A 25,033-nucleotide genomic window follows, 5' to 3' on the forward strand; every position below is an offset into this window, starting at 1 on the left:
GGCCACCCCCAAGTGTAAGGGTTGGAACGTTGTCACGTTGCGTGGATTACATGTCCAACAGTCTAGGGCATCGGGGCGACACAGTTTCGATGTCTTTTTCCCGCGTGAATAGCGTTAATATACGAAAATGTCGTTTTTTTTTGGAAAACCCACCGCCAACTTCAGGCCCATCTGCAGGGTGAACGAGTAACCCCACGTCAACGCCGTTAGCGATTTCGGACGCGCGAGTGCTTTATTAACAGATCCCCAAAAAATCAGATTTTTTTATCACGCTTTCGTGATCAAATCGGAGCAGATTTGAGAGAGTAGTAAGTGGGCCGGACGTATCCGACATTCAGAAGTGGAGCGAGGGCCTGCACCCGTACGTGGTCAGCCCACGTTATATTGGATTCAGCTCCTCACGCAGTTTCATTTCAATCGGTTCAAAACTCCCATAGTTACGACGGTTTGAAAAAATGTCCCTATTTTTTTGCGGGCCAGTGTATTTATTACCAATCTTAATGAGTAAATTAAAACAAAGAAAACAGATATTCTTAAAATAACGATTGCTCGCCTACGAACATATAATAATTGTCATAGCACGTTGTCTCCGGTCTCCGGAAGACACACGTAAGCGTTCGGGAGATTTTCATATATCTGCTTTAAAGTAAATGGATAAAGCGGTACAAGTGATTTAATTTGTCGACATGAATGCTATAAATTATGTTTCACGAACGTAAAACAATTTTATACATTTGTTTATTATTCAATATATGTATGATAAACAATAGCAAACAGATCCTCCATTACGTCAATTGTTTTTGAAAAAGAAATTATTGAATTGTAGTTGTGATTTTCACGCGTCCAAAGTTATTTAAGTTTAAACGTCCCCTTAAATTTCTTAAAAGACAAATCTAATGACATTAAAGACCATTAATCACATCAATGTAAAATAAGTACATATAATCTGAATTTCAAAATAATTATTATATTGCGTATTTTAATACATTTATGCTATAAGCTACCTGAAAAGCATATGCGAAACACGTATAAAATATTTGCCACAGAACATTAAAACAATATTAATATTTCCCTGAACAAAAATACATAAATTTCACATACATTCAGTATATGTTTTTTTATATTTGCGTACATCATAAATGTATAAAATCCGTAGTCCACCGTGAAAATCCGACGTGAAATAAAGCCATTAAGATAAAATTAAAAGCGACGTGAAACGATGACGACAGTACGAACAAACAACGGGAATTCGCGTTGTTTTTATCCTCCTTTTTTTATTAGATTCGCGCACAAGGGTTGCGTGAGATACGGAAATTAATCATTTCGTGCACACACTTTTAAACAAATGGAATTCGAGATACGGAACGCTTGATAGAATAACGTGTTCTACTTACGGTACGCAATTTACATATACTCGCTACCGCGATACTTTACATAAATTGACAAACAATGGAATACGGGTAACGCGGATAGTCTGAATGTGCACACGGTTTGCAATGATTAGTTAGCGTGGCCACAGTTTTACCACAAACTCGGACAACATTTTCGCTAAGGAAAAAGTTGTTTCAAACCACCCCTCGAACTACCCCTTTCAAGGACTTCCAACATTTTTGGTACACCCTGTATATATCAAATACAAATAAAAATTACAGGAAATAGACTAAAGTATGTATATATATATTATATATCTTCCTCTGCTGCACTTTCCTGTAATTTTTATTTGTAATTTTCATAGGTTTGGGTAGTGTATATGTATATTACATAAAATTGTATCATTTGTTTATATTCAGAAGAAATTCCATGTGTGTCACGATGATAGAATTGAAAGTGAACAAGAAGTACATAATGTAACGATAACAACACAAATATTCAGTTTTTTATATTATTTATCATTTTTTTTAGTATAAAGTGGAATTAATTATTATGGTTTTTATTGTTACAAAGAATTAATTTTTTTGTGTTTTTAAATTCACCATATAAACGCATACTTCTAATTGTTCTCGTATAAATTACGTGTCAAACGCATTAGTCGTCCGTAATTATTAACTGCTCAATTTTCAAAAAATCTTATTTTTTGAATGACCAAATATCCATTGTTAGAAAATATCCATAGACATGCTCGACCTTAGATTTGCGAACATCAGCTTTTATTATCCGAAATAATAAGAAAAGTTAGGAGGGATAGCTAGTAAACCACTATTTATCGGAACTGCTCGGTTATCCGTGCTGCCTCACCCTCCGTTCTATTCGTATAAAGAAGGTTTCACTGTATCGACAAGTGTAATAGCCCACAGCTCCACGAAACTAAAAAGCAACGTTTCGATAAAAGTCAGGTACCCGAGGGCGAGTACGGGCGTCGTAATTTGTATCAAAACTTTTATCTGGTCGGATTACTCTACAGGAAATACATTCGCCATCAGGAATAGGGACGTCGATACGACGTCGTTGCAGATCGAGCGTCGAATCCGCGAGCCGTCGATGGCTAACAGCAATTAATTCAAAACCGTACGTCTGATACAATAGTGAACTATGGGGCCACGTATCCGGCCCTTGATGCGACAATGGAACGCGAGCTGGCTGGCCTCGGTACACTGTGTCCTGTGCTTGTATCAAGATTCGAATGAACCAGCTCAGATATACGAGGAACGGTCCCAGCATGGTTAAAGGCATTACCAACGGGAAACGCGTCTCCTGGATCGTCTTATTGATGTGTTAATTAACGTTGTTTATGCCCCTGCATATTCCAATCTACCTGTACGATTAATGAGGAGTTGGATCATTGTTGAGCCGTAGTAGTAAGATTTTTCATCTATGGGAAGTCTATTGTGAATTAGATTTTTATTTCCTGACGAAGATATTCTACTTATTATTCGCCTATAATGCACGACTAAAAGGTATTACCCCAACAATATATGTCAAGATTAACCTGAAACGAATTACTGTTCTTGAGAATCAGATCAAATCTTTTAGATTTTCCGCAACATTGTACCTCTGTACAGTACGTCTCCATGAGGACTGTTCGTAAAATGTGCATAATGTTTTTTACTATAATATTAAATCAGAATAGAGTTATAAATATCTATGTTAGACTTTATTTATATATTTTTATATAAAGAATTCACGAAAATAATCAATAAGCTAATTTGAAGACATATACTATTTTAATTATTAATACTATTGTGTGAGACTTTGACTTTTTCTACAAAAAAGGTGTGTTTGAAAATTTTTGTACATAGAAATATACAGGATGTTCAAAAAAAAGCATTCAATATTTATGTGGTGTATAGGGCACACTGTACTGAGCAAAAAAAACTTTAGTAAACATTGGTCCAAAGGTCAACCGTTTCTGAGATATAAGCATTTTTGCTTGCTAGTATCATGATTGATCGTTATAGGTTGATAACGACACGGACCGTCACGTTCCGGCAACGACACGACAAAACATTGAAACACGCGTTTTAATGGAACTATTCACACTATTCCCGCTGACGAAACGTTCAGGTCGGTGTCTGTTAAGTGTGAATAGTTTCATTAAAACGCGTGTTTTAATGATTTGTGGTGTCGGTGCCGGTACGTGTCGTTGCTGAAACGTGACGGTCCGTGTCGTATAGTCTGAATCGATCTTAACGTTAACCCTCGGACACCGGACGCTCGCACGAACGACGGAGCCAATTAACTAATCAAGCATCAGAATTCGCCTATAAGTGTGACTGCTCGAAAAAAAGGGGAACCTGGGGAGGTTTAGGAGGAGCGATAGTAGTCCTCTGTCCCGTCACTACCCCTCTAGTTTGGCGATCGCACGCCAACCGACCAGCAAGCAACTTTAACATGATTATTCGTACCAGTACCACGGATGAGCGTTCTTATTCTAACGAACCCACCATAAGTCGACTACGAATGAGAATGGAAAGACAAGCCTTCCCCTTTTTATATTTCGTCGAGACAAGTACTTGGATTCCCCATAAAATTCGAGCAATTGCAATTCCAATTCTTAAGTGAAAATTATAAGAAAGAAATAATGTGACAGGGGCAAGCACAAGCATTATTGTTTAAAGAAATAATAGTATATATTTAATGCTTGTGTTAATTACCTCCGTTTTTAATTCTCGTTTATAATTCTTACGAAAAGTATTGGTAAAAATTGTTCCAACTCTGCTGGCGAACAGTTAAATCCCAGCTGAATTTTACTTATTAGTAGAATCGTCCGGACAAAATTCTGGGAATCCTTTGTTATTATCTGAAAAGAATATTTTTCAAAAGTTTTCACTGTTCTTCTTCGTAGCATTCTACTTCTAAATAATTTCCCGCAAGGAAAGTTTTACGGTGCCTGTTTCTCGTTTCTCTTCTCTTGATGAATTGATAGTGCTACTGGAGTAATGAGTGCACGTATATTTATATTTCGTTGTGATTTCTGTAAGAAGTATCTGAATATTTAAGTAAAAAGAAGAATACTTGTCGTTTTTGCCAAACCCATCGTCTAACAGTAAACCACCTATACGAATGTAAAAAAATAGAACAGAAAAGGAAAAAATACGGAATCAAACCAGACTCAGCTTTAACAGTGCAAGACCACATCAGAAATACAATAGACTTCCTCAAAGACATCAATATACAGGGTGTCCCAAGTGACCCGGCCGTGGTAGCGAAGGCTACGCGCTAGGCGGCCGCGTCAATGTCCTTCGATGCACGTCGTGTCACTTGTTCGCGTACAAGCGCGGCCGCCAGCGCGTAGTCTTCGCTACCACGGCCGCTCCAACGGTATATGCGCGCTCTGATTGGTCGGGGGTTTCTGTTAATATCTCCTTAACGAAGCCCCATCCGACATTTTTGCTAAGGAAATTGTTGTTCAGAATCGTCTCAGCTACCCCTCATTTCCGCCTCCCACGCGAGTTTTGGGACACCCTGTATATTCTAAGATATAAATAATCGCAAATAGTTCTTTCGCTAATGACCTTGTAGTCGATGCGACATAAAACAGACAAGCAAAAAAAAAAAAAAGAATACTTATTACAACTCAATATTGGTGTAAGAGATAAAGAAAAGAAGATAACGAAAAGGGAAAATTATTGTATCGAAGTAAAAATGAGTATGTCTTCTGTATACGTAGATGCGAGATGTAGCTGTATACTGCTATTGAATATTTAAGCATAAATGTATTTAAAATTAAACATTGTAAAACTGTAATATGGGTAATAGGGCTTTTCTCTAAAAAAAAAGCTAAACAAAAATCATTATATATCTAGGTAGGATTTATGCATTTTGATAAAGTTATAAAAATAAGGACCACAAGAAATATGCAATTATGTAATTTCTAATTGTTTCGAAACGAAGTTTTCGCATCGTAGGAATGTTCGCGATTATTAGTCTCATAGTCAACGTGCTATAATACTTAGTGACACAGAAACTAACACGACTTAAATAAATTCTAAAATTTTATATATATTCGTCTTATAGAAACTGATTTCTATAAAGAAGGCACATTGTTAAATTAATTCAATGACAAACAAAACTCATACTCAATAAGTGATTAATGGTTTCGAATAACTATATCCAAAAGTTCATGGAATGACTGGATATACATTCAGAATTAGTAATTCAGTAGAAATATTGAATTTGAGACCTGATCACTTCAAACTGTTGTCCGAAAGTCAAATTAGAATTCCAGTTAGTTTTTTTTCTTTTTGTACGTTCATTATCGAACGAACTACAGCATGACTTCTGTAATTGCATGAAATATAGAGAACGTGCTTGGCCGGGGCAATCATGCAAATATAGACCGGAATCGATTTTTATTCTTTTCCCACTGTTCATTTCAATGTACCAACTAACTAACCGATGCCGATGGCGCGGCTGTAAGCTGGCGAGACTTCAAAAGAATTAATTTCCATAATTATCTCAATTCCGTGGAGCGTCAGAGCGGTCGTCGTCCGCGTTTCTTTTTCTCCTGGCAAATATAAAGAATTGAGGCAATTATCGAATACCGTTTTTCGAGTTACCTCGCGATGCGTGCATACGTTGTTGGCAATTAGTGTGTTGTACTAAAATGCATGGAACATTATTGAAAGATTTTCAATAAGCTGATTTTTAGCGTAAACATTCATGAAGTGATTACAAATAACCGGTATAATAAAATAATGTAATGAATCAGTTTTCATGGATGTCTAAAATAATATCAGATTTATAACGAAAATATTTGTTAAAAAAAGTGAAGATTGGTCTCTATGTGTTTACGCTTGTAAATGACAAGTTTTAACTTTGTTAGAACGGTTTCGTGGTTCAGTATTCGATTATATTTCGACGTTACATTACGTTAATCCAATTATTAAATTACAAAATAAACCTACAGCCCTGTAGATGATACGGAACTAGTTCAATTAACTGATTATGTAGAGTAAAGAGATGAAAATAATATCTTGTAATATTATTACAAATAATTAATCACACGTTGTCTATGTTCGGCATGAAGTATTTTACGTTAAACTATGTTACAGTTATAGCTGTTTTTATTTGTAAATATGCTGTTTATGAAAGATAACCAACAGTTCCAATTTTCTTCATAATTTGAAATAAATATTATTAATATAATTATCAACAAATATTGAAAAATTCCTGTCTGTACTTAAATTTCACTATATTTCTTAACATATTCATTGTTCAATTTTATAATTATCATCTGCAACTAAAATCGTATCATTGTTGTTTAAACTTTATTCAACTATATCACTTAAATTTGGTTTAATCTTTTGGATCGATACTGAAAGGGTTGAAGACGATAGTTGTTGAGATAATTACAAAAAATTAGATTTTTTACTCATGTCGTGAGTTGTAAAACATTCTCCTTACAATAATGACTATAAAACATTTTACTTATTATTTGTAACAACTTATTTATAGTATTTATGTGCAAAACGTCAACTTGACGAGAACTGTTCCGTAGTAGAATCTAGATCAATTGAAATAACGATAACAACTGCCAAACAACAGAATCCTGAGCGATATTTTTCATTAATTAACGGCAAACCGTGGTAAATCGGGAGGCCGCAAAACTCTTTCTCGCGTTTCCTTTTAATAACATCGCAATTCCTCGAGAAGTTGGAAGCAGGTCACGACGCCCACGCCTTTTCTATCCCCGGGAAGAAAAGATTCACCTTTCCTCATATTTGCGAGATTACATTAAAAGCGGGGTAAAATTTCTCGGCATCCGTCGCAACGAGTTTCTATCCCAACGAGATTCAATCGATATTCAAAACTTCTTCAAACATTTCGTTACTCGCTTTAGTTGAGTAATACTTCTATGGAATATAGCAAAATGAAAAGGTAGCAAAAGGTAGCAAAAGATAATTCAATATCAGTTTTAATCGATTTTAATTGTTGCCCGAGGTGTTCGCGTAGTATATTACTTTTTTACCAGTCGTGTGAAACTCATATAATTAATTCAGATTCCCACTGGAGGAATTTGCAAACAAGAAGACTTTATGTATCGTATCCATTTATTCGTTTAAATGTTTTTTAATCTTGGCATTCCGTTTATCGTAGAACTTCTTTCTCCAATATGTTGAATAGACAAAAAAATATTTAACGATACCTTTCACACTTTGGCATTGATTGAAGAAAATGAACATCCAAGGGGGATATTTAGAAAATTAAGTACAAGTAAAAAGAGAAAGAGGGCAACTATTAGTTTGGTGCATATGAAATGTCGTATATACAAATGAAACTTTAACTATAGTAAATATTTTTAAAACGTAGTATATTTAATCAAAATAGATTCTGTTTTTTTTTTTATTTCAGAGAAATAATATTCTGCATTAGTTGTACACTCAAAGGGTAGAAAATGGTAATAAGAAAGTTAATTTACTAATGAAACACCACCAGTCTTGAATTTTGCAAACCAACGTTGAATTGTTTTGACGAAGAATATTTACGTTATTTTTTTATACGAGTGCAAATTTTGAAAAAGGATTTTGATAGTTGCTGAAAATATAACGGTAGCATTTAGAGGAGATATATGTACCCTTACTGTATTTGATGGATTGAAGAAGAATTGATAAATTTATCAACTTTATCCATAGAGCAACTTTTCTGTAAATCTCTGTAAATGTTGCCTTTAGTGTATAAATTAAGATTAATGTCCCAAAATGTTTCAAAATTTCTAAACGATTTAGTTCATTCTCTTTTTAAAAACAATTTCTTATAAATCTTAAAACATCCTGTCATATATTGTACAATAAGTTTAAGATTTTAAACAATATTTGATATTTTCATGAAGTAAACAAAATTAATGATTAAACGAACTTACCAAGTGAAATTCAATCATGATTGTATGATGCGCCTTTTCCTCTTGATCATAATTGTAGTATCTCTCATTTTCCTTAGTGTCGCCACAAAGTTTAAAGCTTAGGGAAAAGTTTTTCCCTATACTACGCGGTCTCGTACGCTATACGATAGGAAACGATATCAGTTTGATCAAATATATTCCAAAACTATCACTAAACATATTTACCTTATGTTGATAGATCTTCAGAAACAAATTAGGTATAAATATCACTATCGGTAAAATAACTTTCCTTCCAGATTATTTATCACTGATGAAGACCTAACATAATTAAGGTCGAAGTTCAACAAACACTTTTAACGAAACGTCCACCCACACCAACGTTACGTAGACATATACATGCGGATTCTATGTCGTTAAAGAAACCTTCCTAAAAAAAACTAATTAAGATTACGTACACCTCGGACCACATTACATTTAAATGGAGAGGATCTAAACGGCACGTTTAAAATTCTTTATCTCTAATCTATACCGTAAACCGCTTACAAAAATTGTACTTCGCACCGCGCCAGTAAAAGCAGAAATGGCTGAATTTCATCCTTGTTTATGTCTTTTACGGTGCCGGTACAAATTATGATTAAACGTCTACAAAACACAACCCGATTAAAGAAGAGCGTGGCTTAACCCCGACGTTGCGATTACAGATTACGCGGATTGCGTCATTTTCGCTAAGCGCAAACATCCCCGGACTGGTAAATTGAAGCCGAGGCGGCGTTTCCTGAAATCTTGACGTATAATAATCAGCGAAGCGTGTTATAGGAGCGTTTCGTCGTTTCTCTCTTATAGGGGAATGGCGAGACGGCGGAGTCCGATTGAATCAGCATGATTCCCACATTGCGTATTACCCGTTGCGTAACCGTTGAAACCTTCCGCCATTTGCGAACACCCTTCGCCCTCCGAGTGCTGAAACGGATTCCTTTGAAGTTGATCGCCATCGAAGAAGTAATTCCAGCAACCAGCCTGGATGGCTGTCGTCTCGCCCTAGGAGGCACGACGGCGTGGGGCTACAGAGTGCTGAGAATGCTCTTTCTGAAAGTATCCCCTTCTCCGAAGAACGTCATTACCCCTCTTCAAGAGCGAATTAGTTTGTTTGATATACGTTTGAAATTTAAATTGATACTGACCAACCAGATTCACCGATCGTTTGAAGTTATCGCCACGTTCTATCCTTGGGAAGTTTATTTATGAGCATTTATTCACGGGTTTGGTGGTTAGATTCGTGCCACGTTATTTTAAATAATTTGAAAACTGAACTTATACGTCGCGGGTTTTTGGAGAGATTAATTATGGAACAGAATATTCTCCACTTAAACCCATTCACTGCCAGGCAAGAAAGCGTATTGCTTTGATGTGTAGTCTAAGTTATTATTTTGATAATAAAAATTGATATTAAATTTGTTATTTTAGAAAAAAAATTTACGATCTTCTTTTGCAACAATTCGTGATTAAAAAAGCGATAAACTTATCCCTTCAGTAATTGCAATCAATTTGAACTACGAGACATCTCGTAGTTGCCTTCGTGTTCAATTACTCTAACGAGATTGACCATGATATAAACGGTTATATTTTTGGTAGTTTTGAAATTTTTGTAATATAATTTGTGAGAAATAATTTAAAGACCTTAAACAAGAATATAACGAACTCTATTTTTTAACTCAAACTAAAAGAAAACTCCTTTAATCGCGTATTTGTTTCGAAGTATTAACACAAGCACTCTTTGTTCTCACCTTATCACTTACACTTATATTTCGCAAACTACACACTTGTATTGAGATTCTTTCTTAGTCACACGTCCTAATCGCTCTTTCGTAACACAACTATGTACGATAGTTTCTCTGCAAACTTAATTAATGCCAGAAAAGGTTCTTGCTTTTGAAATAATTTCAGAATTTATTTGTTACTACACATATGTACTCTTTATTTGTGTTCCTTGCATGTTTAATGTAGCTAAATTACATAGCGTGTAGTTTGGAAATAAGATTTTATCTACTCCACGAATTCTGTGGAGGCTGACGATAAGGTACAATAATTACAAGTAGTTATAATGTTTCAACCATTTTAATCTAGTCCACTACAAAAATAATATGTTCTCATTTTGACGGTATTCTTAGAAGCTAATATCAAAGTAAATGAAGGGTTCTCCAAATTGTATGAAGTATATTTCATTTTGTTTATTTAAAATGAAAACGTGCATGCTTACAATTACATGATGATGTCGATTAAGTGAAACCGCAGCTATGCTGCTAGACGTATTTTTAAGTGAAAAACAAAAAAAAGTCCCTTCTGGGAAACCCTTTCTTACCCAAGAAGTAATACTCTCAGGTGATATTTCTGGCTGTTAATTGTTAACTGCATTCTTCCCCATGTAGTTCATATAATTCTTGCATTATATTTTTACTTAATCACTTCACATACGCGATTATGTTATGTTTTTAGAAAGACAAATTTTCACATATATCGTGAAGTAAATTCAATCTAGTTTCAAATATTATGAGTTACATATAGTTATATCAAAACCATGTAAATAATCCATTACTATTGCCAAGAAAGTGTAAAAAAGTGTCACCTAAAACAAATGAAAATCGCTGTTTAAACAAGTCACAGCCACTAATTTATCGTCGAACTTTGATCAACAGTGTTTCCAAAATATGTTTCACCTTCGATTAGTTTAACGGTTAGGTTTGCAAGCCCAAATAATGGAGAAAACCGACCTCGCCGCGCAAGACAGAATTTCCCGCGTCGAAGTAAACTAGCTAGATCGAAGATTGGCGAAACTAATTAGCCCACGGCACCGAAGGCGATGCCTTTGTACAGCCAGGAATAATGGCTTGTTACTAAGGTGTATCGTCTTTTTGTTACAGATGCGAGGGTGGTTGGCTCCAGCTCGAAGGCGGTGCTCGAGTTTGCGGCCGCGACGAACGTTTCGGTCAACCCGTTGTTCTGTTTTCCGACAAACAGGTCCCAATTCTCCACATGCAGTGAGTATATATACACATTATCGATACTCTTTATCCGATTATGTACTCTTACCTCGCGAAAACGATGGAGAACCGGAGGTTTCGCCCATCGAATAAAACAAATTTATCCGATCCCTTTTATTTTCGACTCGTGCCTCCCGCGTTTCCGATGTATTAAATTCGCAAGGAAAATACTGAATTCCGATGTGGCTCGCGTTATTCCAGGATGTATAAAGTATTAACTTGGAGCAGAAAGGGGCGGATTCGTTTTTAATTAAGAGAACATGGGGGTTTTTCTATATTTTAATATCGCTGGTGCAAGCTGCGCGCATGCATTGCACGGGAGTTACCGATACTGATAATTTACGGAGCTTTTAATGCTGTAATAAGTTCAGTGGTTTTGCGTTAATAATTCTTGGTGCAAGAAAAGCAGGAAAGACAAAGCGTATTCTTTTATACGGTTTTCTTAGTTATAGCACGTCTCTCGGAAAATATTTCATGCTCTCGAGAAATATGATTCTATTTTCTTTTAAGTTGACGTTATAACAAGAAAGTCCAAATGAAAGTTTTGAAATATAATTCAGCTCCATAATCACAAGATTGGCACTTGTCATGAGTGAATATCAGTCACAACTTTTTGCTCACATATTACTTAAATAACGATTGATTATCAGTTTTATGGAAACCATTACTATTTACATGTTAATTCACACGTATTAAGTCATCTGTAGGAGTTACTATTGCAATTATAGGCATTTAATATAAATATCAATATAGGTAAAACAATATACAATACGAAAATAAATTAAAACATATTAGTATAATAAAAATAAATTGTGTACAATGTAATTTGAACTCATGGATTAATTATTAATTACTTGCAAAGAAAAGAAAGAGAAATTTGTGTGAAAACTTTTACTTATTCTTATTAAAATACAAAAATAAAATTATCAATATATTCATTATAGTGTATATTAACCATTTGTAGATACAAGTGAAGGCGCAGTTGGAAATAGGTTAGTACATAATACGAAAAAATGTTGACATTTCATATTTACCAATTCTGTAATTATATTTAACCTTCATCAAGTATACTAAGTATACACTATATACTAAAACCCTTAATAAGTATTAACTATAATAGCATTCATCGTTGAGAAAGTTAGGAAGAATCGTATCTGTCATGTTTATCAACTTTGGTTTGCATAGTCTTAGCAGTTTCACAATACTGTAGAGATTACAATAGTTTTATTACTAATAATACAAGTAGATTAGGATCGTCTTTGATTAGGCAGATGCAGCGTAATACACGCGTAGGCAGACAAGTGGAATGTGCCCGTATGGCATGGCTGGTAGAGCAATTATGTGAGCGGATAAACAAGTAGAATAGGACTACGCTTGGACAGACGAATATTGTTTGTGTGGAAATTGGTAGGTAAATGTAATTTAATCACTTTTAATCAGACGGCTACAGGAAAGGTACTTTCTAGTGAATATACCTACTGTTAGACCTACGGAAAAGATGCCGTTCGACTAACAAGTGAAATTAGATGCCTATCGTCAGGCAAGTAGAGTAAGTCGTCCTTGGCCAGACACGTAAAATTGATGCCTCTTATCAAATAAGTAAAATGGGTGTTTATCGTAAGTAGAGGAAGATGTCTCTTATTAGACATGTAGAATCAGTGACCGTAATCAGACTATTCAAAGATGTCTTATGTCAAACGCGTAGAATAACTGTAAACGTGTAGAATAAATGTAAAGAATAATCGTTGTAACACATACAGCATGGGCGTTTATCGGCACACAAGTGCAGTAGATGTGCCTTGTAATAGATAAAATTACACGATACAGCTCCGTTTCAATTAGCCCATGTAGATGGATCGACGAACATCATTCAATGGGATGCTCCTCGTAGTTCTATACGCCACATGTTATGTACAAACTGTCGAACTGTAGTGGAAAAGTTCAATCGAAATGAATTGGAGGTTTGCAACATCGATTTAACATCGTTGCGCGAATTACCGTGGACGCTCGACTGCAGCTTCCGTAAAACGAGACCGACAATCAACGGGGAGAAGGGACGGGAATTCTATTTCCATTACGAAATAGAAACACGTCTCGAACTAAATGCTTCTTATTACTGTGAACCGCCAGCGATTCAGTTGGCCTCACGAACAGCGGGAACATTCGCATATCAAATTTTACCCGTTAAACACCCGCAGCCGTCGACTCAGAGAAATGAACTATCTACTTCATCGCCCATACCGGTTTTAAAAAAGATGTCAATGTCAAAACGAATACCCTATGGCTCTAATTTTTCTTCGAGCGTTAATATTTCCCACGGAAAGAATTAAGCAAAAAATGGAAATAACTTCGTTTAAAGATATCTACTTGCGGAATTTACTTCTCCGCGAGTGGAGGCCCCCTTTCTTCGTAATTAATTGCTACTTTTTCCCTTTGTCCACTATTCACAAGGCGTTATCCGGCGTTTTTGCATGCCTTCGTTTAAATGCTAATTAATTTAGCGTTCGTGAAACAAAAAGGTTTTCTCGCCGGCTACTGTTTCCAGAACGTAATTAATTTTTCGTCGATGGACGGTTTGTCTTCCTCCTCGATGGTGTGCGTTTTTCTGTTTGCGTGATTCTCCAAACTTTTTATAGTCATTTTTATTAACACATTTTATTGAACAATATTATCACCCAACGTTCTTTATGGCTATATGGGTTTTGTAATTAGTTTTGATATGAAAATTGAGTAAAATTATATGTACATGAAATGAGTTGAGAATTGAACAGTTAAGACTAATGAGACGTACCTATTCTAGATGTCTTATCAGAGACGATGTACTCTACTTGCCTGAGAATAGACATCAGTTGTAGTTGTCTAATGATAGAAATTTATTTTACTTATGTGATGAGAGGCATCTATCTTACATGTCTGACAAGCACCACCTATTCTACGTGATCCACGAGAGACAAGAATCAGCTAGTGAGGGGGAAAAATAATATCAAGAGTTAGAATATTACTGAAGTGACGTGTACTACAAATATGTATAAATATATTTGTTATATTTCACGGAATTCTGAGGATTGTCACGGTTCTCCGCAATGTTCCTACAGCTAAGCAATAACTCGTGATCTGAATAATTTATTGATAAAAGCGGCATGAAGAAGGCAGCACAGATGACGCGAGACAATTCGAGGATTAAATATAAGACAAAAGGTAACGAATACCTCGATTGTTTGTGCTCTTTAATTGCCGCTCGAGGGAAAAGCAGAACCACAGAAGACTTTACTTCTCTGTGGACATTCTCTTAGAGGACCTTCGTTAAATATTTATGATGAAATCACCATCTGCGACATATATAGGCGTTTGACTAACAGTCCTATACATAAAACATCAGCATTCCTTGAAGCACCTTGGATTTCTTGTTCAAGGATAGCAACTTTGATTACAGTGGTTGGAAATAGTCTCTCGATTATTAATGTAAATTTCTTTGTTCTTTGTATCTTTAAATGAGGTGTTATTTATTCGGGAATATAATGAGTCTTGTATTCGGTGATTAGCTACGTAAAAGTTATGGAAAGACGTCAGTTCAGAACGACAATATCGCGCTTCAGGTGGTCATTAATTACAATTTATTTTATTTGTGTAATAACATTCTTCGTTTAAATTTGATATGGAGCCACATTAATGCTTTAATTGCTTTTATTATACTGTAAGCTCAATTTGTACGTGAATATTATTTATTAAACCTTCGTATGTCTTTCAAAATTGATTATTTTTTTAGAATATTATTTCAAATGCTTCAGTTGACAAGAACACCTGGTATATATTTTTTTCGGCTTTCGTGGACCATATTGTACTACATTTTAGTTCTGTGTTTGCACGAAACAATTGTAATTGCCACTAGAATAGTATATCAATTTTCGATAAATGATAATATCGTTTAAACTATATATAAACTCATAAGTATAATTATTATAGAATAAATTGAAAAATTAATTCTCCACAGCAATTTCGATCGATTACTAATAAATTCGTAGGTGAAAAAGTTCATATCCATTTTAATTTCAACACTCCCAAATTTTCAAAATATAGATAGCTTCATTTTCCTACGACCCTATCTGTAAAAGACAATATCTTTCCTTCAATCAAAATTCTCATCCAATAGAAAAATCATAATTGACGCTAAAATGGTACAACAATTTTTCAGAAATAAGAGTATCGTTCGATCATCTCCTTCCAGGGATAATTGTCACCTCGGTCAATACAACTCATCCAAAATTAATGACTTCTGTTTTCCATTTCGAATCCACACGAATCCCACGTTGATCTCGACCGCTGATTTCGATCTCTGCGGTCGTTCCGCGAGCGCGTTATCGACGCCGTGTTACTAGCTGATCCATCTCCATCCTAATCGCGACAATTAGCAATTTTAACGGGGAACCGACAATTTGCAGGGTGACTTCATCGTAGCGTGAACCCAGTCGCATTTCTCCAAAATAAATAAATCGACCTGATTGCGCATGTATGTGCTTCGGTCTTGGTTTTGCGGTCGCATCGGCCACGCTACGTTGATGCAATTGATCCAGGACAGTTTATCAATTTCATAAATGGCGGGCCAGCGATAATGGAGCCCGTCGAGGATGGACTTCATTTCCGTCGACTGTGTTGCGGTGACGCTAATTGGAAAGTAGTCAGGTGGGGGATTAATCCGTTTCCCGTTAGAGTCGCCCGCCAAAAATGAATCTCTGTATTCGGAAATAATGACTGCATCATCGATCGTCAAGCAAAATTCGATGTTCAATTATTAATTGATTGTTTTATTCGGCACCGTCTAGACGAAATTAAGACAGGATTTTCTTATTTCTATTAATTAGGTAATCGATAGTTGAGTGTTAGTTAAGTTATATAATAATGTGAACTTGTCGATATTAATTTAATTTCATAACTACAATTTAATTGTAAATAACAAAATTGAATCTAGTGCAATGTATGAATTGCATCTATTTATTCCAACTAATATGTTGAATAATAAGTGTGAACTTGTTAGTAATGAGTAAGCTGTAATATATTAGTATTATTAACATAAATTAATACTGTAAATAATACATATTTATCAAATAATATTACAGAGTAGTAGATATAAGTAATTTCACTTCGTACATTGTACTACATTAAATTTATTTATTGTTATAATCTATATCTAATCCTTTCTTAAACTTGTAATTTACACGTAATCCATTTCTCGAAACTCCATAAGCTAGGGAGTAATTTTATTCTTATGTATAATTACTGTATACTGTATAATTCTGTATCATTTCCACCATGTTACGGCGTGAGCAATGTCCGATACGTTGAATTTTGAAAGAAAATTTTTCAGGTATGCTCGCTTTGAATGTCAATTTTAATCACAAGCGAATATTTACTTGTTCGGATGACGGAAGGTGTAAAGTGAATGTTGCACGAGCAACAATAAATTATCTTGAGAATATGAATGTGAACGTTTGAATTTTGGAGTCTAACGTCCCTTAAATCCTCTCGGTGAGGTAAATGTATGGAGGTGGAAAAATCTCCATAGGTGGTTCATAATTTGTGAATTTGTTAAGAGAAAGTAGTCCTGTCTTTTAATTGGTTATCTCTGCAGAACGCTAATTTCGACAAGTAACCGTCTACAAGCTAACGGTTACTCTCAGGTAATGCACGCACGAGTGACGTAGTTGGAAATTTCCCAATGCTCAGACTGTGGCAGGTAATAAGCTTTATGAGGCTCATTGAACCTACGAAAACATGCTGAAGTTAAAAGAAAGAGGCTAGAAATCATAATCCAAAACATAAGGGCAATTGTAGCTAAATCGTTCGTAAAGAAATATTAGGTTGTCCCAAAAGTTTCTTTCGTTTTAATAATGAGTAATACATACACAATATTTTATGTCTAATGTTACATTATTGAATTGTTTACGATTCATTTTGCTCCATTACTGTTACAACATCCATCTAAGAAATTAGATTGTCTATTTATATGAACACTACCGCTCAAAATAATTGAGTGCAAATTACGAAAGAAACTTTTGGGGCAACCTAATACATACTCAATGGTTTCATAAAGTTATTCTTGCTAAAGAATATTGAGAATTCTGAACTGTTTTATAACTTGCACCGTAATAGAGAAGCGCCGACGACTGATTCGTTCGTTCTTGATTTACAAAAGAGTTTTACAACAAAAAAGTTAATAATAAAAAACTTTCACCATTGCATTTAATTGCCTGACCGGCATATATGGATGTTTTCGCTCCGTCTTCTTCTTTATTCGCTCGTTCTTCTCTACGTTCAAAGCTCGTCGGCAAAAATCAAAGAATATACGAAGTCTACGATAAACGCACAAGGTCAATCCTGAGCTTGTGCATTTATGGAGACTTTACTGTGCAGATGTTCTGTGCCCTTTCCACTAATTTGTTCGGCTTCTCGCTGTCACGAACCTCTCACTTCTTTTCGGATCTATCACTCAATGGGCGACTTCAAACAAAAAGATGGGGATAGCGAGTTGCTTATTTCGATGCGGAAAACAGTTGCCTTATTTCGTGACAATACTCTAATATGAGTACCAAAATAACAAGGAGCACAAAAAGAAAAAATTTACAAAAAATAGAATTACACTTTAAAATAAGAGGAATATGATCTTTCAATTTCCGTTACGTTTTAAGCTTCGACGAAGATCGTGAATCCGATGGCAAGAAAAAGAGAGGGGAACACCTTCTGACCTGAAAATGTCTAACATGTTGTTACCAAGCACTTTCGTGAGAGTCGACGAAGGAGTTTGGTCGATCGTACGATGAAATTTATATAAGTTGAGAAGTCGAGCGTAATGTGGCAAACCGACGGCACGCGACTGGCATAAATGTGTCGAACGATGATTTATGGCGTTTAACTTCCACCCTTAACTTCAACGATCCTCGTCTTCCGATCAAGCACGTGAAAAAGTCTGACGACCAATTTAATTCTTTCCATGAAAATTTTTAAATTTTTATTACTTCCATTTTATTGAACCCGACAATAGTTTCATTGCATTCATGGCATATTATATTGTACAAGTAATAAAAACATTATGAACATAAAAATATTCCTTAAAACTAATGGAATTACAGTGGTGTAAATGTTAATGGCACAATTATTGTTTTTTGATATATAATTTATTAATTTCTACAGTACTTTAATGTTATCATTGGTAAGAAATTCTGTTATGTATTAAGTAAAAAGTATATTTTAGACCAGGTAATTCTTCCCTCTCTGCAGACGTATTAGAGAAACGAAAGACAATAAGAAGATTTTGTATCAACCAATCAATTTCTAAAATCTTCAAAAATTTCCAAGAATTTTTGTTGTTGCTCTAGTTTATCGACATAGAAGAGGAAATGATTCCTTAAAATATTAGTTCATTTAAGTTTATTTAAGCAATAATTACAACTAATACTTTTAATTTCTTTATGCATTGTTATAAACGTGCAAATAATCATATCGTTATAATTTCGTTAATGTATAAACTTCCAAGTACTTATTCGAATAATAAAAATATATATATATTAATATATATTAATAGTAACCCAAAAAATAATTTGAAAATCGTTCTGATTCGAAAAATATCCAAAATAAAGGGATATCTCGCATCGACTGAAATACAAATTAAATTTTCGTTTCACGTGCAACATTCTGTTTCAATATTACGATTTCTATTATAAAAAATGTGTAACACAAATAGAATTACAGAATCGCATCGTGCGTTGAATCACAAAAGAATAAAATACCTTTAATGACGTTTTACGCCTGAAAATCGATGAAAGCGAGTATTTTTCCAATTAATCGTCGCTCGCGCTCGAAGTTATCGAAACCCGATGGACGATCATATCGCAAATTTGAAAGTAATAGGAGCATTATCGGGTCAATTAGCGATTCGAATTTATATCGAACTAATGAATTTCACAAGTTCACGAGGCCGTCGATAATTCGGATGATTAAAAATTTAAAAGAGACGCTCTCGTCGCGATACCTTTACGCTATTTACTTTTTCCATATCGAACGCGACAAATAACGAAGCGAATTGTACACTTTTTATGGAAAATTTCGAGTCGTTGATTTCCATCAACCTCTCTTCTATGTCACCCTGAAACACATCTAGACAAACATTGTCCACTTCGTAATATCGCATTTCGTGCCGGATATTTTCTCTATTATAGGAAATAAGCGATATATTTAAGGTAGTCAAGTTAGATGAAATACCCTTTATACTTGACACACGACTTAACACATTAAGGACCGCTCACGAGTTTTCTCGTGTTTTCTACACGTAGTCTCTAGATGTGCGGTGTTGGAGGGTAAATCACAACTACACCCTAATATGATTAACTGAATAAAATAGAGTACACGATATATACTTCAGTATGATGCGTTTAGTACAATATGATATAAAAAAACAAAAGAGGCACACTAAAAAGGTTTGGGTGTGCCGGGTAGACGGCAGCACTGGACGTCGGTCCGGTCAGAGTCATCTGGATTAGAAGTATCCTCAACAGATGGTCCTTAATGTGTTAACACCAAATTTTTAAAAAATTTTCCGTTTCATTTTGAAAATTTCAAATGGCTCGAGCGGAAAGTTCACCGCAAAGAGCATGCGCCCCATACACCACGGATTGTGATACACTACACGCGTTCAGAAAAGTTTCCCCTGTCACGCTTTAACGTATCGCATGAATGCAGTTTAAACCGTGGCGATCGTCCACGCGGGGAGATGAAGTATAATAAGAGCGACGTACGATCGGAGTTCACGGAAATGGAGAAACTTTGAAGACGCCAAAGACAATATCGTTTTGTTTCTGTGCCAGTTGCAACTGCGGTGCGTCGTACGTTTTAAAGTTTGCTCCCGATCCAACGAACATATTTTATTTCGAAATAGTCGCCCCAAATTCGAATCGTGCGACGTCGATTTTTACCTCTTCTCTTTCGCGGAAACGGTAGCCAGTTAAAGCTGCTGGCGATCCAAGAAGTTTTCCCTCGATATCGGCGGAAAAGTTGTTTAGATCATAACACCGGGGATGAAGCATGAGTGTATTATGAGACGATTTGAGGAGAATATCAGAAATAGTAAGCTAGAACTATTCTTAGTAATGGGATTTATAAAGAATTTTCCAAAAGGGACTTAAAAATTTTGTTTCTTTATAAAACACTATGGTATGGAATATATCTGATGCTTTTAGTTTAAAGGATTGTACACATATATGTACAATGATTATAATTCATATGTATACATATATGTAATTCATGTATACATATGATTATAATTCAATCTCAAGATAATGTTATTTGAGTGTCCACTGTGACTACGTTGACAGATGTATTTTGTCATTAAATGAATAAAATGCTGAAGCCCTTTTTTGGATTCTCTTTACGATTGAGAAGTAAAGGTTTCTTTAAATGTAAATGGAGGATCTTGCTGTTTATGTTCAGAGTATTGCTCAATGTAACCTGTAAAGTAAATTGAGACTAACAACTCAAACTTAATGGCAAGCAGTATATTGAAAATATAACAAAATGAAAACATATACATAGTACACGTATAAGATTATTGTAACACCCTTACGACGCTCATCAAGTATCCTTTGTTCGCGTAAACAGTAATAAAATTCCTTTACCAAGGAGTTCATGTAAATCGGTAAAACAAGAAACACTCATTTTTAATTTTTTTCCACAAATTCATTTCTTAGGCACTAGTTTACAACACCAGTAACGAGAAGTAAGATTTGAGTATTCTTGGCTACACGACTCAGAAATGTTAGCCATATTTCGCCATTATTACAGAATAGGAAAATTACTCGACTCTCGTTTTTCGAGAGGGCTTCGTGTATTACCGTGAGGGAAAAAAGTTAAGTGGATTTCTAAGAGGAGGGGAGCGGATGTTGGCACAGAAGCAGGTTTTGATAGTGGCAAAACGAAATCGCTGTCTACAGTAAAGTGTATATTCAGCTAGGTACGGAGGTAAGGAGAAATAAGTTAAGCATACCCGACGCAATGTTACAACGCTGAATTTCGGATGTCTCTGGCCTCTTTCGTAATCCCCTGCAACCGTTTATTCCACCACCCTCCCCTCTGGATTCCATTTATTAAATACTCGTCCTACTGCGAACCGCGTCCAAACGAAAATTGTTTGCTACTCTGTGTACCGTTGAATATTTATGCCGCGTCATCTGATCGATTTTCGCGTGGAAAAACGCCACGGATAATCGATATTAATTGCGAATCGCGCTTACGTGCAATTGAAGGAAAAATGAGAATTCGATACAAACGCGTTTCGAGTTACATGGCGACTCCAAAACCCGTCACACAGCAGTCGGAATCGAAGAGAATAAAAAGATGGACAAAAGTGGTTTTTGGAATGTCAATTATCGGCGTTTTACAGATTGCAATACTCATTAATTGGAAGTGGTAAAAATTTAATTAATTTTAAAGTACAGAGAATATAATAGACGTTGATTACGGTTATGACTACCACGTGTTCTTTGGTGGTCTAGAAACTAGATGATAGTATTTGAGATCTCTTTTTTTTTTTGAAGAGAGAAAACTGTTGAGTTTATCGAATTTCAGTTTTGCATATATATTTATTCATGCTTTCCAAACTACATGAATTTTTCCTAGTATAAATAATCGAAAAATAGAACTTCAGTGCGAACTATATAAATTCTTCGTTTATTCATTGGCAAATAGTAGTTCGACAGGAACGCTGTCAACTTCTTGGGCTCTCATTAGGATCAATTAACACAGTATTATTAAAATCTTGTTGGGTTAGGTCTACAAACCCCAATTATTCTATTGTTTGTAATTGATGGAAGTATGTGCCCTTTTTATTGTTTAATTAATTCTTTTTATTATTTATTTTTATTCTTCTTTCACCTTAAAATTGTTTAATTATTTCTTTTTATTATTACCTTAAAATTGTTTAATTAATTCTTTTTATTATTTACTTTTACTCTTCTTTCGCCTTAAAATTTCTCTATTACATTTAAGTTACGTGCAATATGTGGCCTCAATGTTCGTACTTAAAAATATTATAATTATACGAAATATTATTCTCTTGTGTAGTGAAACAGAGAAGGAGAAATTAATAACGGTACACGACTTTATTGTCTGAAACTTCGGTACGAGGTTGTATCGTAATCATACAACTTAAAATCGAAATAACAGGAAAATTTGCACATAATCATAGGTTACTAAAATTCTGCAGAAGAAGAGAAATAATAATTTATAACTCAGACCATTTAGTTTATATGCTTTGGTTATAGTATTTCTTTTCAGCCATATATTACATCGAAATACTGATACAAAGAATTTTTTTAAATCAGCTTTAAGATTTTGTTTTTTTTTTTATATTTCTTCATTTCAAATGAAAATACGCGTGGTTGAAAGTGTACATTTTAATCACAAATGAATAATATTTTCGTTCATTTCTTATCAAATTTGTTAGTTTCTCAGTTCAATTTTGCATGTAATTTTTATAAGCTTGGTTTAATTTTAAATTAAAAACGCTAATCCTCTGAGTTTTATATAGTTTTCTTATCATCGGTGTCAATTTTATTAGAGTATTACTAATTTCTAAATTAGGAAAGAATGGCTCCTACATCGCTATTTTACTCAAAAAATGTAAATAAAGATTATTTATTGAATATATGTACATATTATAGCTATGATTTTCATACGTCCAAGGTAACTTACGCCTTTAATCACCATTAGTCACGAGAAAAGAATCTATAAATCCCATCGAATTTGTTCGGAAATAAAATTGAAAAGCTAGTACCTTTTAAGAATGCATGAAGGCGCAAACAGAGCTAAGAAAAGAGGTGCATTACCGTGGATCCAAAAAGCGGAAACTGGCGTGCTGTCGGAGAATGTGAAACGCTCGAAGCAGGCGGAACCTAAACGCGCATCGCGCGAAACGAGTCCCGGGCACGAAAATCATCTCCTCTGATACGTGTGCGGGTGAAACGGGAAAGACTCGAGGAAAACACATCCGCTCAATCCGTCGAATTGTGATCTAGATTTCGCGCGTAAGCCCACTTTTCCGCTGCCTTTGGACCATCCTCCCGGAAATGCGCGCTGATTGGATGGATGCGGGTCGTGCCACGTCTGCATCTTTCCATTCACGATTGTCGAATTTGTCGGCACGGAACGAAGACAAGCGAATGAAAAGGGAGAAGTGAATTCAAAGTCGACGCATTATGACCTGAAACGTTTCGATCCAATCCCAACGTACTCTGAATGAAAACGTTGGTGTTCGCGAGATCCCCCCAAATCTGGTTGTGAAAATAATAGTACTACTGTAAGAGTAACTCTTCCAATAAGTCTTTGTTCCGATAGTATATAATAAAGCGATAAGATGATATTAGAAAAATATTATTGTTCCGTCTTATTTATTTACCGTTGTACCCTATAAGCTGATATTTTTTGAGAATTCACACCTCTACGCCTCTTAGAATTTCCAGTATAAATCGTCCCGCAGTCGAAGGGTTAATAATTCAACGTTACCGAATATAGGTATGTTTCCCTCGCGAGACCAGTCACTTTTTATAAATTCCGATAAAAAAAAGACTGAACCTCAGTCCGTGGGAGAATTAATTGCGCGTAGAAATAAGATCCGTCGTACTTTGATCGCTATCGAAAGGAGGTCAGGCGTATCACAGCCAAGGATTCATCCCTAATAGGATGACGAAAGGGATGACGGGGAAACGAAGACGGACGCGATCGGAGCAATCTGTCTCGCGTTCGACGCCCTCTTTCGTCGGGGCACAGGAATACATTTTTCGAGATAATTTCCCGTCAGAACTCCCACGGGATAGCCTTGCTCATCGGGCCAGCTCGGGTTGGAGCCGAAATAAGCCCTGCAATATCTGCTTCGAATCCTACGCTCCCGCGAGGCTGTGCCTCCACGAACCTCGAGTTGCTCGCCGTTGCATGCTCGCGATTTATTCCAACCTACCTGACGAATACTTTATTAACCAATTAGAGCGATTTATGGCCCCACGGATTCCCCGACGATAAGATTTTGCCAAATTCCAACCTGAGAGGATTTAGTGGTTGCTCCGTGGAACGGGCTGGCACTGCGGTTGTCGGCTGATTTGAATAGAATTTCGTAATTTCATAATAACGGTGAAGTATTCTTTTCCGTCATGACCTGGGTCAGAGCTATCCGTTACGTCTGTTAGGTCGTAGTATGATTAGTCTGTATGAATTAGAGAACAACGTTGCTTTGTCCTGGATCTGCTCGTTTTGTGAATGATTGAAAGAATGGTTTGATGGATTCTTGCATGAAACAAAGGAACATTCCTGAATATAAAGGTAACATATGTGTACTACATTAATCTATTCACTGACATAAAAATTTAAAACTTTTTATCTTGAGCTCCAAGGTTTGATACTTATGTCCAATTTAAGTTATTATTTCGATAACAAAAAGAGAAATTAACATTTTATCTACCGGTAACCTATTAACAAGTTGTCCAATTCCAATGTTTACCTACAGGAACTTATTAACTGGGTTGTTGGTTATTGACTTACAATAATCAATTTAAGGGGTTAGTCGCAGTCGAGAAGAGGAAAAACGACATTTCTTTGTAACTTTTTTTTTAGTTATTAAATAATAATTTCCATAAGTAACAAGTAAGTATATTATAAAGCATGTTTTAAAGAACTGAAAAAC

The 25,033-nt window shown here is 35.4% G+C and overlaps 1 protein-coding gene across 1 annotated transcript in view; it reads left to right on the plus strand.

Annotated features, from left to right (window-relative positions):
* Positions 1 to 25,033, plus strand: part of LOC128884053 (uncharacterized) — a 638,316-nt gene that overhangs the window by 359,829 nt on the left and 253,454 nt on the right. The window contains exon 5 of the mRNA XM_054137083.1: positions 11,197 to 11,313. Coding sequence (XP_053993058.1) covers positions 11,197 to 11,313 — 117 coding nt within the window. The remainder of the gene's footprint in view (positions 1 to 11,196; positions 11,314 to 25,033) is intronic.

Source organism: Hylaeus volcanicus, chromosome 1 (genome assembly GCF_026283585.1).
Source record: "Hylaeus volcanicus isolate JK05 chromosome 1, UHH_iyHylVolc1.0_haploid, whole genome shotgun sequence".
Classification (NCBI taxonomy): domain Eukaryota; kingdom Metazoa; phylum Arthropoda; class Insecta; order Hymenoptera; family Colletidae; genus Hylaeus; species Hylaeus volcanicus.